The sequence below is a fragment of the Elaeis guineensis genome, chromosome 9 (assembly GCF_000442705.2).
Source record: "Elaeis guineensis isolate ETL-2024a chromosome 9, EG11, whole genome shotgun sequence".
NCBI classification, from domain to species: domain Eukaryota; kingdom Viridiplantae; phylum Streptophyta; class Magnoliopsida; order Arecales; family Arecaceae; genus Elaeis; species Elaeis guineensis.
In genome coordinates this window covers 83,351,365-83,370,765 of record NC_026001.2, presented here as the reverse complement: position 1 = coordinate 83,370,765, position 19,401 = coordinate 83,351,365, and the positions used below count along the sequence as shown (strand labels likewise).

Sequence of the window (19,401 nt, the reverse complement as noted above, 5' to 3'; positions counted from 1 at the left end):
CGCAGAAGGTAGGTTCCGACGGCCACAGCAGCAACTCTTGCTCTATTGCCGACTCGAAGAGTGATCTCGTCTTTTCTCAGCCCCCTAACTTCTTCAAAACCCTACATTGAAGTGCATAAATGAGCACTCGAACCAGAATCAAGAACCCAACTAGAAGAAGAAGAAATCGTTATATTAGTTTCTATAACGAGCAACTCTGACGTACCTTCAGAAGGTCCATCTTTCTTTCTGTTCTTGACAGTCGTCAGGTAGGTCGGACAGTTTCTTCTCCAGTGGCCTTCGACATTACAATGAAAATATTTTTCTTTATCGTCGGCCTTCTTAAGAACCTGTTTTTTGGGCTTGGCTTCGTTCTTTTTCTTCTTTACGGGCTTTTTCTTCTTCTTGAAAGAAGACTTCCTTTTGGAGGAAGCTTGCTCCACAGCCAGAACTGTGCCTCTTGAACTCTTCAAGATGCCCTCTGCAGTCACCAGCATATTCAATAACTCTGGCAAAAGGGCATCAATCTTATTCATATGGTAGTTCATAGTGAACTGCCCATATGAATCAGAAAGAGACTGGAGGATTAGATCCACCTACAGTTCTTTGTCCATATTCATATCGAGCTTCTGAAGCTCCTCTATGTCCTTGATCATTGTCAAACAATGATCATTGACGGACTGTCCATCACGCATTTTCATTCTGAAAAGTCTTCTGAAGACCTCAAAGCGAGCTGTGCGACTCTATTCACCATACAATTCTTGCAGGTGAACCAGCATCTCTCTGGCAGTCCTCGTGTCTTCATGCTGTTACTGAAGATCATTGGACATGGATGCTAAGATATAGCACTTTGCCTTATAATCTTTATCCATCCACTTCTTAAGTGCAGCTCGTTGATCAGCAAATGGGCGAGCAAGTAACGTGGGTGCTTCCTGGTCGAGGATATGGGTGAGTTTTTCAGAATTAAGAACGATTCTCAGATTTTGGAGCTAGTCTTTGTAATTGGTGTCGGTCAACCTATTTGTATCAAGAATTCGGACTAAGAGGTTTGAACTCGACATGATTATCTGCAGAGAGAACAGTTTCTAGTTAGATTTTGTACTTATAATATTGTTTGTTCTAGGGACTTAAAAAAAAAAGGCTCTCATTATTTTTTTTGAATCTTCCACACCTCGGGTGGAGAAATGAAAATCTATACGTGATCGGTTTTAAGTGGGTACTGCGGTCCCATTAATCTATACACACCTTACCTAACAGTTATTGGTGAGTACAGACCAATGAGTAGACAATATTTTGTCCATTGCTTCATTAAGTAAGATGCAGTGGGCTTGGTCTCTAAGTTCTGTGGCCTCACCTAACAGTTATTGGCACATTCTTTAGTTAAGTCAGACCCATCGTTTACCAGCGGGAGCAAAGCCGTCATTGGGATCCTCACCTAACAGTTATTGGGCCCAACCCCATCTCTACCTCGGGACATCAAATGTCAATAGAGTGGTTGTACCTTTTCGATGCAATCGAATCACTGTAACCAATCGAGAACGATCAACGCCAGGAAGGCACCCGCATCTCTACAACGATGGAAGACCTCTAGACTTAATATTTAATGAGGAGATTTGGATTTAGGTCTCTTCTAAATTAGCAATTCTGACATCCGACTGATTAAATTAGGTCAGCACATCAATATGTCTCACCAACCTAGTTGACATGGATGAACTTGAGTCAACAAGTAACCTAACACGAAACTGAATCTCTCAATATGGCCAGATAAGTTAAGATGTGTGGGGGTCCCCCTGTTGCTTTCTTTAGACACTAATCAAAATTGATCAGGTCAGACAATAGAACCAACTAAATAATCACCATCTAAATACTTGCTTTAGACATCAAATTGGTCGATTAGAATCAATTAGATTAACCTATTAAAATGGATCCGAACCACTGAGCCAAATTCGATATTGAGTCAATCAACTCACATCAAAATGTGAATCGATGCGACCAACTATAACTAGAGTCGACTTTGAGCCTCTTTGATCTAATCCTAATCATCCATTGATTAGGTTAAATCAACTGCGCAAAATCAAAAACAGGTTCTAGTCTGATCTAATGAATTAGACCTTAATTGTAGTTTGATCACTTAGACCTAATTTGTTCAACCCATACCCACATGTAACAACACAATTTCAGATCTAAAAATGATTTTTAGATTATGTTTAATTGCATGCAATTAATGGCTTATGATCTTGAAATTGTTTCAGATCTACATCTAGTTTTATATATCGAATATACGTAGTTTCCGATTTAAATCAAATTTGCATCACATATACATTTATTTCAGATCTAAAACTAAATTTACACATATCAAATATGTATAAAATCAGATCTGAAATAATGATTGAAATATTTCGAAAACATCTTTTTCAAAAACTGATTCACATCAAACTAGGATAACCTTTACAATATAAGGGGTAAATCCTATATCAGGATAACCTTATATTAGTTTAATGTGAACTTTTAATCATTGTAATTTTAGATTTAAACACAAAATTAAACATATCACATATGTTAATTTTCAGATCTAAAAGATTTGATTTAATTGTTTCGAAAACAGTTTTTCAAAATCGATCAATCTTGTGTTAGGACAACTTTTGCAATATAGGGGGTAAATCCTATATTAGGATAATCTTACATTAGCACAAAATTGATTTTAAATCATTAAAACTTTCAGATCTAATCTAAAAACCAGATTATATGTGTTTTCAAAATCTGGCTCTGATACCACTGTTAGAAAATCGGGTAGCAGCATGTGTAGATTTTAAAACTTTGAAAATAGATATCGGAAACAAATCGGGTTAAACCCTTTAACCCCACATGCAAGATACCAGATCTAAACCTACCCAAGCCCAGGAGAAAGCACATATCATCAATCTGAAATTTAGAAAAATTTATGAGATCAGATCTCATTACCTTGGCGTGATAGTTAATTCGTCGCTTCTGATGATTTCGAATTCGTAGAAGGTTGAGCCGCACACATGTCCGGACTATACGGGTATCTACCTGGATTAATCTCTAACTTTTTCTTCTCGTAGAAGATTCTTCTTTTCTTCTTGGTCTTGAAGATTTTGATCAACTCTTTTGATCTTAATTGCGAGATCAACTCCTTGATCTGCAGCCTTCTTCTTCTCCTCAATCTTTGATCTCTAAGTCACCAAATTACCAATACTTCTTCTTGGCATGTGGAAGAGAGAGCACCCAACTTTTGGGTGTGGAAAGGAAGAAAATGATGAGAGGAGGCGTGGAGATGGAGAGGGGGAGGAATTTTGTTGATCAAAAATTCATTCTTTAAAACCCTAGAGACCTCTTTTTTAAATAGATACTACCCTGACACATATTAGGAATCCAATTATTTTAAAAAGGTATATCCTTATCTCATAAGAATCCTCTACATTTTTAATCTGATTTATGCCAAATAAAATCAGATATAAATGATAATTAATCAGTCCTTTTAAGCATGTATAAGAGGCATCCATGGAATACATGTCAGGTGGTTAGGGCGCCAACTCTTGATGCCCCACAAAGGGATCTCTAGTCAAAAATAATGGGACGTGGACGCCACTCTCTCTCCTCCATGCCATGACATATAAGTGGGGTGGGCCCCTCTAGGATATGGCGTCCAAAATTTTTCAAAAAGAAAAAGATGTGCCACCCAATCTTCCATCTATTCCACATGCACACTTAGAGATAATCAAGAGATAAAGAAGCGATAATGTTAGGATAATTAAGTCAACTAGTTGACTTAATCAAATCCTCTTGGGCTCACAATTAAGAGCTCAATTAAACCTAAATGAATTTAGGTTAGGTTCAAGGCTATGGATTTGATCAAATCGAAGTTCCGAGAAGAATTAGGTTTAATCGTGTGCTAGCATGGTTCTCATAAATCTAATTGGATTTCAATAAACTCTAACTCAATTGGAACTTCATAAGTCCAATTAGTAAATTCGAGATTAGTGTATGATCCCATAGATTCCATTCTATCTGGTAGTGAGATATATTGTGATCTCTATCACAATATCATCGAAACTCTTTTCGATAGATTGGAATATTTTCAATTCTATCCTTCGAAGACCATCGATCATCAAGATGACGTCTGATGAGTCTCACAATCCACTAGTGACACCTAGCAGTATGTATTTGCAACCCAATAGAATGAAAGTACGAATCTCTAGGTGCAGTTATCGTATGATTTAGTCCTTCTATCGTGAGTCCCGACTTGACGGAGATCATGGAGAACTCGTCAAACTTAATTATCAGTCATATGCTAGATTGGCTCGACTCGAGTTCATTTGTGAATTTCGTGGAAACTCTTTTGCAGTATTTACTCTTGCTTTGGTCAAAAATTTTTTGAACTCAGTCTCGCAAATCGCATAGGACTTCTCCTTTTCTACAAAGATTGATAGATCTCATCTAGGTGCATCCTACTCTGAATAGTGAACCTGAACCTATTGAAGCCAACATACGCAGCAAGGATCCAAATGGCTAGAGACCAAAGGAACGTGTAGTCAAATCCAGTAGCCTCGCTGCGAATAGCTAATGGCACTGCAGGTCAAAGGACCACTCACACTACTGCAGCATCGAGAAAATCACTGACGAGTGAGTAGACATCCATGTGGTTCTCGTGTTGGTTACGCTCAGTGCAAGTTGTTCTCTAACACCCATCTGCACTTTCACCCCTGTGTTTCTACACTGCAGACTCGAGACTCATCTGCCCATGAGGTGAACCGTGCATCGATCTCAAATGGATTGATCACCGTCTTTCGTGACGATCTTTTGATCGTGAGCATTTAGAAATTAACTACTAATTAATGTATGTCTCAAATTTTTAACTCTTTAAGAATATACAAAAATCATCTTTGTTAATTTTTTGGACAAATCATGGACACATAAACATGATTGGAATGAAAAAGCCCTTTATTGATAATAAAAAGATTACAAGTACAAGCTTAGGTTTTAGAATTACATAATGTGTTAGCCAACAATTGGCTTCTATGGCACAAATCCAACAAAATCGAGATAGGGTACCATCTCATGTGTTGGGACATGGCCGTCCCGCTAGCGTCTCGCCGTCTCAATTGGGATGTCTTGGGACATCCTCTGTACCAAGTGTCGCGATGGAGTGGGATGGCGTCGTGTCCCGTTCTATGAAAAAATCGGGATAACCTCATCCTACGGGATTTAAAAACTTGGTTAGCCTAACTTTCTAATCTAGGAGGAATTTGATGTCCTGATAGGAGAGAGTTGACGTAGGAGTGAAGATATAGCTCTAAGATGAATTTCATCTTAATGGAAAATTCTTACTGTTTTAGAAAAATATTTACCTCTTCTAACTAAAGTAATCTATTCAGATTTTGAAAGGGCAGACCTCTCTAGTATAAATGGAGGTCGTGTATCACAGCGTATACATTGATTAGAAAAAATGTAAAAACTATGCTTTCTACCTAATTCCACTTTTATATAAAAGAGTAAGTTGACCTGGATTAGGGACTGGAACCTCACTTGTGTAAATAGAGGACTTGTGTAATAGTTTTATCCAAGGTTTGCCATACCGTGTCGAACCGGCCGGTACATCCCATCTTGTAATGGACCGGCAGAGAACCGGCACGATTCGGCCGGTAAAATCGGTACACCGGTGGTAACGAAGAAAAAAAAATGAAAAGTGAGAAAGAGAGAGAGAGGGGAGGGGAGGGAGAGAGGTGGGAGCTGTCGGAGGCCGGTGGTGGCCGGCTGTGGCCGTCGGAGGGCGTCTGAGCCCCATATCGTCCGATAGGGCTTTCAAGAGAGCAAAAAAGAGAGAGAGAGCGTTCGGAGGGGGGGGCGGAGAACCTATCGGACAGACGGTGCCTCCGTTGCGAGGGTCCCGGTGGCCGACGAGCTGACGCCGACGGCCTGAGGGCGATCGAGCGGGTGGAGCCCCTCCGCGGCTCCGCCCCCTTCTTTTTCGAAACAGACGATAAAAAAAAATCGTGAAGTCGGCAAATCGTTTGCCGACTTCACTTAAAACCATATTTTTTTAAAAAATTTGCAAAACAGGGGCGATGCCCCTGTTTCCCGCTTGCGGCGCCGTGCACGTGGACTACGCCCTCCAACGGCTACGGCGGCCAGTTGGAGGCCGTCCGGCGGCCCCGCCGGCTCCTTCCCCTCTCTCTTTTTTTTTTCTTCTTCTTTCTCTCTATTTCTCTTCTGGTTCGGGTCGTCGGTTCGGTATGGTATGAAACCATACCGAATTGTACCGCCAGCCGGCCGAAACGGCCGGCGGTACCGGTTCAGCATACCTTGGTTTTATCTATCTTTGATTAAAGTAAAGGATTTAGAAGTTAGAACCCTGCTTTTGAAAATACTTAATATTCTTTTTTTAATTATTATTTTAAGAGATTTGAGTAAAGCAGATTGAAGGAATTCCTTTTTTTTGTCTCCAATCAGAAAAATAATTCATCCATAATGAAAAGTTGTTCCGCTATAAAATTCCAAAAACCTGATATTTAATTTGTTCTTGTGTAGAGCTCTGTTACAAGTAACATAGTTCCACAACATGTCTAACATTAAAGCTCCATGGAATATCCCACTTTTTAGATATCTTTAGCATAATTTCAATGTGGTCATAACTTCCCCTATCATATTTTGCAGATATGTTAAACTACAAAGTGACCATTATTCCTATTCTTACCTTGTATTAATGATGTTTCAAAGCTACATTTCTTTGATAGTCCGGTATCATGACTCATGAAGTGGAAAAGCCTAGGGTCTGCACTTCTGCAATGATAAAGCCTAGTGTCACTAAAAAATAATGTGTCCTCAAGTACTTGAGAACTAAAGACTGTCGCAGGATACCTGAAGAGGCTGACTTGTATCAGTGGCACTAGTAGTGAGAAATGGAGAAGACTTTGCTTTGCCTTCAATTGCTTTGTAGTTGTTTCCACTTTAAAAATCATGTGTTCTTCATCACGTGGATCTTACATTTGTCGGTATTGGAAATTATATTGATTGATATAAATTTAAGTAATGATGATTGTTCATTTGTGCCATTTCTTGCCAATTCCTGTCATATCCTGCTTGATGCTTTTATTTTGTGCTTGTATGTGTTACTGATAAACTGATAAATATTGATAAAATTTCAGGCTCTGTTGCTAAAGAACACTCCATTTTCCAAGCTTTATACATTGCCAGATGGATGCTCACCACGATTTGATAAAAAATATCTAAAGTCTATCAACAAACTTCTTGAGTTCTGGCACATGGGAAGAAATGCTGTTTTAATTGATGATCAGGTAAGACTTCTTTATTAAGGTTTCATCCTTGTATGCTATGGTGAATTACGAAAGCTATAAAAATGATCTTCTATTATTCTGTGATATCAGTTATAACTTTTCCGTTTGTTGCTGGCAACAGCCAAAATTATTTAAGCTGTTTATTGATCCCATACGCTGCTTGATGGTGATGCCAATTTTACTATCATAGGTTTGTGCTTAATGGAGATTATGCATAGTTAGTTGTTTATGAACATGACTGAAAAGAGAACCTTGTTGGAGATTGATGCCTCCCATCTTGAGGGTCCATCACACACTAAAGATTGGGAGGCCTTGCGACAAAAATAGGACCATAGACTTACGTAACAAAAAGTTGACAATTTATCTGAAGAATTTCTTCAAAAACACTACGATGAAAAGTATAATGCTTCTTTGAAGGAAAGTTCAAATAATTTGTTGCAGGTTGCAAAATTAGATTGCTGTGGACTAGATTCTAAAAACAGTACATTGTTCAACATTCCTCAAGAAAATGCTTATGCCAATCATCAAAAACCCTTGTTACTCTTTGAAGTCCTGGAAATCTATAAGTTTATGGGAAATCCTCAAGTTTCTGCAGAGAAAAGCATGCACATAATGGATCAGCCTTGTCATATTTGATTGAGGTGGCTGTGTGGATCATGTTTGTATTTGTTTCTTTCATTCTATTGTCAGATTCTCCGAAATGGGAAGTATGTTCAAATTCCTTCATGACATTCGTTTTTTTTCTGCTTAATGATTTCCTCTTTTCTGTTTCTTTGCATCAATTTCTGATTCCCTTCTCATCAGGCACTTTGCCAGGTTGGTGGGGTACATGGTTGAACCATCTCAAATGACTAATCAGTATGTTGTCCTCAATGGGTTTTGCTACTATGTTTCCTATAAGTTACATGCATCTAAGGCTATTCCATCTAACAATTTTTTTGCCATATGCATGCCCTAGAGTCCAGTTCCATGTATTGATCATTTGATGCTTGAGTACCTTTTGTATTATTTGATATAGTCTGTACAATGTAATAAACCGTACAATATCTATATAGGAGTTCTTATTCATTCTTAATCTCAATGGCCTTTAAGAATCACTTAACTCTTTATAGATATACTTCCATTCATCAGTCATTGTTGAATATGCTCATTTATCTCTTTATCCTTTTGTAGAACAAATTTATGATGACATTTGCAATTTGTTTGGGTCTCTGCAGTCAATAATATTTAGTTCAACTATATCATTGATCCATAAATATTCATTCTAATGTTGCCTAGAAGCTGGATACAGGGTTTTATATATCAACCTGTACTGGTTGGAATGGGATATATCATTACTGATTCAGTGAGACATAGGAATTTGGTGTGCCTCTTGTAGTGACACAGAGAACAGCTACCGTGCTGACTCCATCAGTGTCCCATGTGTTTGTATGGGGGTGTACTGTATGGATCAATTGGTAGGGTGCCAGCTGTATGGGGTCCAGTAATGACACTTAAATTATGGGGTGGATGATTATTTAGCATGCAAATTATGGGGTGGATGATTATTTAGCATGCAAATTCTTTTAGAAGATATAAAGTGCTGGGCACATGTGATGCACAAAAGATCATTTAATGGATGGCTATGATACCATCAAACATTTTTGCAGTGAATTTGAAAATGACACTCCATTTTTTTGTTCATGCACTTCTCTTCTTTTTATATAATTATTTGTTAGAGTAACTATGAAACAATATATTTGGTAAAGAGTCTGTATTAGATCTGCTCATCGGGTGGGCCGGGCTTAGCCTTAGGTATGACCAAAATTATCCAAGCCTGAGTTCGGCTTGGTTTAGTCTTCTGGCCTACTTCCCAGGCCCAAGCTCAGTAGCTTCACATTTCGGGCCGGGCCTTGGGCTTTCTGGACTAAGTGGGTTGCATGCTGTTTAACTTTGAGCCCACCATTCACTATTTATAGCTCTCTCTTTATGGATTTAAAGAGTGGGGAAGAAGAAGATAAGGAGAATGGAAATGAAACTTAGGATTCACTTCACTCCCTTGCCTCCTTGATCGATGAATCAAAAACCTAGAAAGAGTTCCCTCGAATCGGCCGGAGTAAACTGTAAGCCCGTTGAATTGGAGTCAAGATGGTGTTTGATTTTGCTCCATTCTTGACCTCTTTTCTTTTCTTTGTTTTTAATATTTGTGAGAGAGTAAGATTTTAGATGGTGGAGTTGAGCGGTGGTGGGAAGGGGTCTATGGAGGAGGAGGTGTTAGGCAATGCGGTTGCCACCATAGATGAAGTTAGGGTTGATCAAGGGGATGGGGAGGTTGGCAAGGGTGCCTTGGCAGCAGGCAGCGATTCAGGTGAACTTAGATGCTGAGGAGTTCATAAATCTACTTCACGGATCTGATCTGATCAAGGTCAAGCTCGATCAGCTCGAGAAGAGGTTGAGGATGTAGAGCTAAGGAGTAGGAGATGATTTAGAAGGCCTAGACATACTAGACAGGAAGGGCTACGTAAGGGCCATCACCCTGAACCCCAGCCTGCATTGAAACATGTGTGGTGTCGCCATGTCCAGGAAGTGCTAGTACTGTTGGGATGTGGCAGCAGTCCATGCCGGTAGTACTGGCATCCCACCGGAGGATGGATCTCCAAACCCTAGTCACCGCCTCCTTTCCTTGGTTAAGTGAGACGGGCACGCTAGCCACCCAATTAGGTTGGCCATGGGCTATATATATTATAAAAATTCCAAGCTTGGGTTGGGCCGATGTAAACCTGAATCCAGCACATTTAATGGGCGGGCTCAAATTTTAGGCTTAGCATGGCCTGCTAGGCTTAAAATCCAAGGCCAGGCCTGTTCAAAATGTTTCGGGCTCAAGCCGGTCGGGTGGGCTATCTAGCATTTGAATATGTCTAGTCTGTATATAGAAGGGAAATGTAGGGTTGTCAATGGCCGTGCTAGCCCCCAAGTGGCTTGAAGACCCGGCATAAAAAACACCACTTGGGCTGGAAATTTGGCCAGAAATCCTGACTAAGAAGGGAGTTGTGGTTACAAGCTTCATTGTATGCCAATATGAATCCCTAGTTCTTCATCTAATGGATTGCTTGCATGGTTAATTTTGCTAGGAATGATTTGGTAGAAGTATACCATGTTTCAGCAGAGGAAAATGGAGATGCACACATGTTGCAGAGACATACACAAGGGGCAAAATTGTGGTATAGACGGTAATGTTACATGAGATAAGATAGCAAATTGTTTCTAGAAATTTTTTTTTCCCAATCAAATGCTGCATGAGATAAGAAAAGAAAATTGTTTCCTTCTCACTGAGCAAATTATTTTTTACATCGAGGTGATGTATGTCATAATGAATATACTAGATACTTATATGACCTTGAGGAAAATTGACTAACCCAGTCATATGGTTGCCATCTTTCCACATTTAGGTATGACTATGGACCATCAAAGTTTCAGAACTTTTGTGCTCTGGTGTCAATATGCGGTTGACCATCAAAACTGGTGCTGAATCCTAGGATAAGAAATTTTGTGCAAGAGACCTGTTTGGAAACCGTATAGACTAGTTGGCAGGCAGGGAGACATACACTGGAGTTTGTTCAAAGAATTGGCAACCTTCCAAGCTTTCCTCAACTGGGAAATAATTTAGCCCGAGATGGAAAGAGTACAATTTAATCTGGGATCAAAACTTATCCAGCCCATATATATGGTGGCAAAGTTGGTAAATTTTCAATGAGAGCCTGACTTTTCTGGTTTGAAAAATGTAAAGGAAAATCTATGTGGCTGGTTGACTGGTTTTCAGCCTAGGAAGTTTGAGATGTATGCAGTGGGTCTGCTTATGAAGGAAAAACTGAAAAGATAAACTACTGCTCAGAAGCTTACACCAGAAACTCTTAGTTATCTAATTAAGATCAATGGAACAACAGAGAAATTACATGAAATATGGAAGGGAAGACAAGAATCACACTTGATTTCATTTGCAGAGATGGGGCAAGTAGTTTAATTTTTATTCATGCACGAAGAGCAAGAAGAGCTGTATTAGACAAGGTTGATTGCAAGAGAAATATGAAAAAAAAGAAAAGCAGAAAGTTGTGTTCACAAAGATATACTGTAAGGTCATTGTTCATCATGCGTGTAAAAAACCTGCAAATTAATGATGGATACTGGAAGAAGAAAAAAATAGTTGCACTGATATTGCAGTTTTGGGAAATTCATTGTTGATGCTTGCAACAGACCGACCTTTTCCTAACGAACTTTTTTAAGAACACTGAACTCGAGGTGACCGACTTAATCAAGTAATATCAATTGTATGGGGCATATATCACAGTACCATGGGTATTGTATCTTCGATTTGAATGAGTGTATGGATGGCCTTGTGAATATGGTTCCAGATTTACTTGGTGAATTTTTAATATAATGTCATTTTATATTGACATAAGGAACGTCACATAAACTTCTGCTGTTCAACACATACCTTTCAATTTAAAGAAGAGATCTTCTGGATGAAGAAGATGATATTTGGAAGTTCATCCAATTTGTCAAAGTCTTTAGTTGAGGTAATGAATCTGATTCAGATTGAATAATAAGTGAAGGATGTAAGGAGGAAGTAAAGAAGATGAAAGGAATATAAAGATCTGGAAGATAACAAACTTGGCAGTTTGAAGTTTGAACCAGAGCAATTCCTGCTTGATGCCTACTTGATGATTTTTTTTTGCCCATATGTCAATTATTCTGCATTTCATATATATCTATAACAAGTCATTATTAATTAATGGATTTAGTTATTGAATAGTTAGTTAATGATTAACTGAATGATTGTCAGATCAGTAAAATTCATGAGTGGTTAGAGACAAGGTTCATTGTCATGTTCGCGGAACTGTCCCGAACTGGACAATTCAGGGCGTTTCGAGCTATATCAGCCAAAAACTGGGATGGTTCGGCCGGCCAAATTGGAACACCGGATGAGGGAGAAGAAGAGAGAGGGAGAGAGGAGAGGAGAGAAAGAGGGGACGATGTCATCGGAGGGAGATAGAGAGAGGGAGAGCAATGGTATCGGAGGGAGGCACAGTTGGTAGAGAGGCTATTGAAGCGACCTTGGCGGCCCTCCAAGTGCCTCTAGAAGCCATCTCTCCCTCTCTCTTTTCTTCCTTTCCTCTCTCTTTTCCTCTCTTTCTTTATCCCTCTTCACCTCCTTTCCTGTTTCTTGTTTCAATTGCTAGAACTGTCCTATTTCGCCATTGGCACGGCTTTGTATGCCTTGAATCGAGGAATTTGGGATGGTTCTATAATCCTTGGTTAGAGAGGTTCCGAGGAATTTGAGTATTATAATTTGTGATTATGGCATATGTATCCATTTTCTCATGCTCTCATTTTCAGGATTTTTGGAGTTGAGGCTGCTTTGCTGTTCTTGAAGTATATCTACACCCTTTTTTCCTTATAGCTTATGTGTTTTATTATTTTTAACAAGGTTTGCCATACTGGTTGATACTGGTGTGATGACCCAAGCCCAAGCCCGATTGAGAAGAGCCAAGCCCAAGCCCAAAAAAAAAAAAAAAAACTGGGAACGGAAGAAGACTCGGGAGTCTTCTTCTCCGATGAATCCCAATTGAAGAAGGGTTCTAGGACTCTTGAAACTCCAGGACCTTCTATAAATAAGCCTCCCCTCTCCCTCTCGAGCCTCCACTGGCGATCGTTGAGCTCAAATTCCTCTCTTTTTCCCTTGGAAGCCGCGGCACCCTCTTCTTGTGTTCGTCGGAAATCGAAGGTCGAAGAGGCCACCGGAGTTCAGGTAAGGGTTAAATCTTTTTCCTCTCCCTCTTTTCTTTCTTCCCATGGTTTTAGACTCCTCGCCGGCTGTCGAGATCACCAGAAATTTCATGAAACATGAAACCCCTGTTCGACCGGAACCTTTCCCTCTCTTTTCTGGCCACCGGCGCCACCGGTTGCGACATCTCATCCCTGAGACTGGACCCTCATCTCTCTCTCTCTTCCCTTGAGTGCTTGGCTACCGGCGACCGGCCAATGATCGGAAATCATGAAGAAAGGGGTCAGATCCCCTATTTTTCGAGAAATTAAAAAAAAAAAAACTTCGCCGACCGAACCTCACTGTCGGCCGGCCTTGCTCCGTTGCCGTCGATCGGATGCCACCCACCTCGTTGGAGCCCGGGTCACTAGGGGGGGACCTCATCGGTCTTCCCCTGTTTTGGCTCAAGAGAGGGCCGTGGGAAGAAGGAAAAGAAAAGAAAAAGAAAAGAAAAGGAAAAGAAAAAAAATAAAAAAATAGAAAAAACTAGAAAAAAAAGAAGAAAAGAGAGAAATTTTCTCTCTCCTCTCTCTACCTTCTCTCTCCATTTTCTCTCTCTAGATTCTCTCCCTATTTTCTCTCTCTACTCTCTCTTGGATTTTTTTAGGATTTATGGATTTAAAAAAAAATAATAAATCCTGGACGCTGTCATCTAGTGGATCTGTTTGAGGACATTGGATTTTAGAAATTTTTATTATTTTTATGTGATGAAATTTTGATCAAAAATATGATATTTGACGTACCAAGTCCGGAGAAGGATTTTCAAGATTTCTAGGATCTCTAATTTAGATTTTCTTTTGAGGTAAGTAGTATTTTACTGTTATTGAATTTATCCGGTAAATTATAAATTTGAATTATATAAATTCATGGCATACTTGTGATTGAAAATATTTGTTGAAATTAATTGTGATTGAAAATAACTGTTGGAAAATTATTTATGATTGAAGATATTTGTTGAAAATTTTTATGATGATGTATGACCATAAAGAAGGATATGATTGATCTACTCGAATATTACTTATTTATATTGTTATTGAAATAATATATGAATTGAAAGATGATATGAGTTGACAACCTGACTATGTAAAGGATCCCGCCAATGGGGGCATATACATTGGCAAATGATTTGTCCTGAAGATTTATATCGCCAGTGAGACCAGCGACATGTCGCCAGAAAGACCAGCGACAAACCGCCAGCGAGACCAGCGGTTCCAAAGGACTTTGCTGCCAGATGATTCGCAGCCTACCGCAAGAAGATACGCGGTATTATGATCCTGCCACAGAAAAAATGTGGTCATAGTTCATGGTTGATAAGAAGAACTTAAGAAATTTGATGAATTCAAGATGATAAGTATAATTTGAAATTATGATGAATTGAAAGTTTATATATGATTGATAGTGTGATGAATTAAATTATAAATTCATGAATTTACATATTGTTTATGTTATTATCAGTAAACAGATATGTACAGTATTATTGCCTGATTTATTCATTTAAAGGTATACACTGCTTACTGAGCTATTTAGCTTATGATGAGTTTACATTTTCTTTACAGATCCAGAAAATTAGCGTGATACGGAATTTGGTTGGGAGAGCTATTAGAGATGGAGTTGGTTTATTTGATTTAGGATTTTTCTCAGAATTGATGCAAGATTTTCATTTTAAGTGTTGACTTTGTCAGACAATTATTTTCTTTTTGACACTGAGTTTTGATTTGTTATTTGAACTAAGGTTTGATCATTAAGACTGAAATTTATTTAACTTTATGTGTATGATATCATGATGAGATGCCTTGCATGCTTATAAGAAAAGCTTCCTATGAGTATGCGGCGGTTGCCATGACCTTCGATTCACAATCTCGGGTCGGAGGCGTGACAACTGGTGTGTACCAACTGTATCGTACCATACTGGTACTGAATTAGTATGAAGTATAGGGGGTGTATCAATACTTGGTATGTTGAACTTGGTACCATATTGGGCATACCAATATTAGACACACCAATAATGTAATAAGATGGAACTGGTATGAGGTTTGGTACTGAGATGGCAAATGTTGGTTTTTAATGCCTATTTTTTCTTTTACTTCATGGTTGTTTTTAATACTAGATTGAGATTCTTTAAGCTCCTCTTTGCCTATTCCATTAACTATTAGATAGGAAGTCATCCTATGATCCTAACATCACATTGATAACAATTTTTGGATTTTATCTCTCTCTCTCTCGCTCCCCCTCTCCCTCCCCCCACCCCTATGCCCCAAAAAAATATGCCCTTTTCATTCTGCACTATAGCTTTTGTAATAATAACATATCCAGGCATCATATATCTTTCTATTTCACTTCTGCATCTTACATTAGGCATTTAAGAGTACTGGACTTTCTTTATTATGAAGATGGAACCAAGAAGACTTGACAGTTTATAAATATTATCTTTTTGTAATTAAATCATAAAATTGTTTATTTGTTAAAGTTCTGTTCATATTTTAGGTCATGAAATGCCAGTATCTTTCTGATCTTCTTCTTTTACTATTTCTAGTATTCCACGAAAGGGCAACCTGTTGCATGAGGGTCCTGCCACTATTGGGTTTAGGAAGAGCAGATCCATGCAGTTTTATACCCACATGTGAAGAAGCTGTTTGTGTGTTTTGAACCCATGACACCAAGGTCCCAATGGTGCACCCTACTGTTGCACCAGGGCTGACCTTCCAAACTTGAATATTCCATCATGAGAAAATTTTCCTTTATAATATTATCCCCTTTGAACCCCTTCATGCCCTTTATGCTGCATGCCAATTTAGTTCTTCTTTTGTAATTTTTGCTTATATCGTTTAAGTGGTTCCATTTCATCTAAACTGCCTTTGCATATGATTCGTTGCTATTTGCATTTACATAATGCATTCAGTAATTTGTTCTTGATCCATTCAATTATTTTAATATGTTTCCTTATATGCAAACTAGGTCAGTGGTTCATTTGCAGATAAATGGTCACTTCTTGTCATGTTGATCTTTTGGTTAAAACACCCATTGTATATGTTATGGCTTGCTAAGGTGTTATCCAGCCAACTAGTTCTACAATGTCTTGAGCAAGATTTGCCATACCGTGCCGAACCGGTCGGTACACCCCATCTCGTATCGGACTGGCGGGGAACCGGCACGATTCGGCCGGTAAAATCGGTACACCGGCGGTACCGAAGAAAAAAGAACGGAAAGTGAGAAAGAGAGAGAGGGAAGGGGAGGGAGGGAGGTGGGAGCCGTCGGAGGCTGGCGGTGGCCGGCTGCGGCCGTCGGAGGGCTTTCGAGCCCCGTATCGTCCAATAGAGCTTTCAAGAGAGCAAAAAAGGGAGAGAGAGCGCTCGGAGAGGGGGGTGGGGAACCTACCGGACGGACGGTGCCTCTGTTGCGAGGCTTTCGTTGGCCGGCGAGTCGACCCTGACGGCCTGAGGGCGGTCGAGCGAGGGGAGCCACGGAGCGGCTCCGCCCCCTTCTTCTTTTTCGAAACAGACGACGTCTGTTTCGATTTTTTCTTTTTTTTTTGTTTTAAACTTATGAAGTCGGCAACTGGATTGCCGGCTTAAGAATTTTTTTAAAAAAAATAAAAATCATGAAGCCGGCAAATTGTTTGCCGACTTCACTTAAAATCATGTTTTTTAAAAAAATTTGCAAAGCAGGGGTGATGCCCTGTTTCACGCCTGCGGCGCCGCGCACGTGGACTGCGCCCTCCGACGGCTACGGCGGCCAGTCGGAGGCCGTCCGGCGGCTCCGCCGGCTCCTTCCCTTCCCTCTTTTTTTTTCTTCCTCTTTCTCTCTCTCTATTTCTCTCTTTTTTTTCTTTCGGTTTGGGTTGTCGGTTCGGTGGTAAACCATACCGCGGCCCCCCCGGTTCAGCATACCTTGGTCTTGAGCATGAAAATTATTGCCTTTGTTTCTTGAACATGCAAATTCTTTGCTTATTTAGTATGGCCCAGAAAGTGTTGCCTCCCATCTTAGAAGATGTTTTTGTTTTTGGTTTGCAGGAGCGAATTGTTGAAACCATGCTATTTATTTTAGCATTACAATCCCATACATGCCGGCCTTATCTCATCATCTCAGCTGCTGCTGCTCTGCCCTCATGGGAACGTGAGTTTGCACAGTTGTCACCATCTGTTAACATTGTTGTTTATAATGGCACGAAAGATGTTCGAAGAATGATTCAGACTGTAGAATTTTATGATGAAGGTGGTCGTATAATGTTTCAAGTGCTCATATCACATTCTGATGCTGTTGTCGAGGTACATATATTTCTGGTTGTTTTTTTACAAAATAAATAATTCCTTGTAGATATATCTCATGCTTTTTGTGTAATAAGATGTAATGTTATGCTACAAAATTATAAACGTCAAAAGACTCAAAACACTAGTTTTGGAATGGTTTGCTATGGTGAATTTGGCTCTGTCACACGTGTATGATTTCTTGAAAACAAATTTACTTGCCTGCGATTCTTTAACTCATATTGGTGATGTTTAGGACCTTGAAGCTTTATATTGCATTGGCTGGGAAGCAATTATTGTTGATGAGTGTCAAAAGTCAAGAGTATCTAAACATTTTGAACGGTTCAGGAATCTTTCATCTGATTTCAGGTTGCTGCTTTTTAGTGGTCCTCTAAAGGTACTTCTTTTTTATCTCATGTTTCATTTCCTTTATTTGTTGCTATATTGTTTTCTGACTTGTCTCTGCTGCATCTCCAAAACTATTTTATTATATTCTGGTGTCTTTTCAGGACGGCTTTGTTGATTACCTCAACACACTCTCATTCCTTGATCCAAGAGGACAAGAGAATGCTGTCAATATTTCAAAATTTGATATTACTGATGATAATGATAGACTTGCCATCCTAAAGGAAAGGTTAGCATTTTATGTTGCATATGAGCGCAAACCAAAGTCTTCGAAGTTTCAAGAGTACTGGATTCCTGCTCAGCTTTCCAATGTACAACTTGGCCAGTACTGCAATATCCTAATGTCAAATTCAGATGCATTGCATTTGATTTCCAAAGTTGATCATGTTGGTGCTATTAGTGTCATCCTCAATTCTGCTCGAAAGGTTGTCTCCTGAAACTTATATCCCATCAACTACTCAAAAGTAACTCTTACAGATATTTCTCTGTTTATATTTTCATAGTCACCCATTTCTGTACTTAATTAGTTCGTCTAAGCTGATCTTACACTTGTGATGCAGCTTAAATTTCCTGGTGTCTCGTAGTTTTATTTATTTTATTTTATTTTTTTGGTGCAGTGCTGTGATCATCCCTACTTGGTTGACAACTCATTGGCCTGTTCACTAACCAAGGATCTATCATTGGTCGAAAAATCAAAGTTTGAAGTGAATGCAAGTGGAAAACTACGACTTCTTGACAAGATTCTCCGGAATATAAAGACTCATGGGCTAAGGGTGCTTATTCTTTTTCAGGTTTGTTTTTTCTTTATTTTTATACAGGTTTTGTGGAGGTTCTGGTAGAGGTTTTTTTGTGGAGTTTTATTAGAGGTTTTTTGTGGAGTTCTGCGCGCGTGCACACACACATAAAACAAGTTAGAGATGTGCGTCTTAGTATCTTTGGAGTGGACTTTTCTGTTTCACTTCGAATCATACTCTTTCATGTCTTATTTATTGTGGGATGGACCATCACTATTTGCGAATTTGTTATGAGAAAGTATTTTGCTGTTTCCACCTTTGTTAATTCTTTCCCATGTGTCAGTATTTAGTGGTTACTAGGATAAGGAATGATCTTGAATTTTGATATTAAATTCAAACCACACTGCAAAAAATAGAATTTACATACTCATCCTCATGCTACATTTAACATTTCCATTTCCATTTCCTGAAGTGATTTGATTCTTTTTACATGAATGCATACTTAAAATATTACGAGTTAGTTTAATATGATACTGCTATTATCGATTTGGCTTAGTAGTTAAGAATAGATTCAGTCATACCGTAATCCAGGTTCACCTGTTGAAGATTGATAGGCAAATTACGGACCATAACAGATCCAAATATCTTGAAAAATATCTAGCTTCAAACATCATTTAGATTAGTAGCTTGTTAATCATGCTTTATGATTGACTATCTACTTGACATCAACCTCTAGGAATGGGTGTTGGATTCCTAGCTAAGGCAGCTTAAGGCAGGACAGATGCCTAGCATGAAACCTAGAACACCAGATGGTTATAGGAATTGGTGTTGAATTCCTGCTTTAGTGGTCACAATTTCAGATTATGCAACTAGGGAACATTAACCGAAGTTCCGTAAAAACTCAAAGAAAATGGAGACCAAAG

General features: G+C 39.1%; 1 protein-coding gene across 1 annotated transcript in view; it reads left to right on the top strand.

Moving 5' to 3' along the window:
• Positions 1 to 19,401, top strand: part of LOC105051204 (uncharacterized) — a 75,499-nt gene that overhangs the window by 27,786 nt on the left and 28,312 nt on the right. Inside the window, 5 exon segments of the mRNA XM_073243477.1 lie at positions 7,146 to 7,295; positions 17,106 to 17,360; positions 17,596 to 17,736; positions 17,849 to 18,169; positions 18,362 to 18,535. Coding sequence (XP_073099578.1) covers positions 7,146 to 7,295; positions 17,106 to 17,360; positions 17,596 to 17,736; positions 17,849 to 18,169; positions 18,362 to 18,535 — 1,041 coding nt within the window.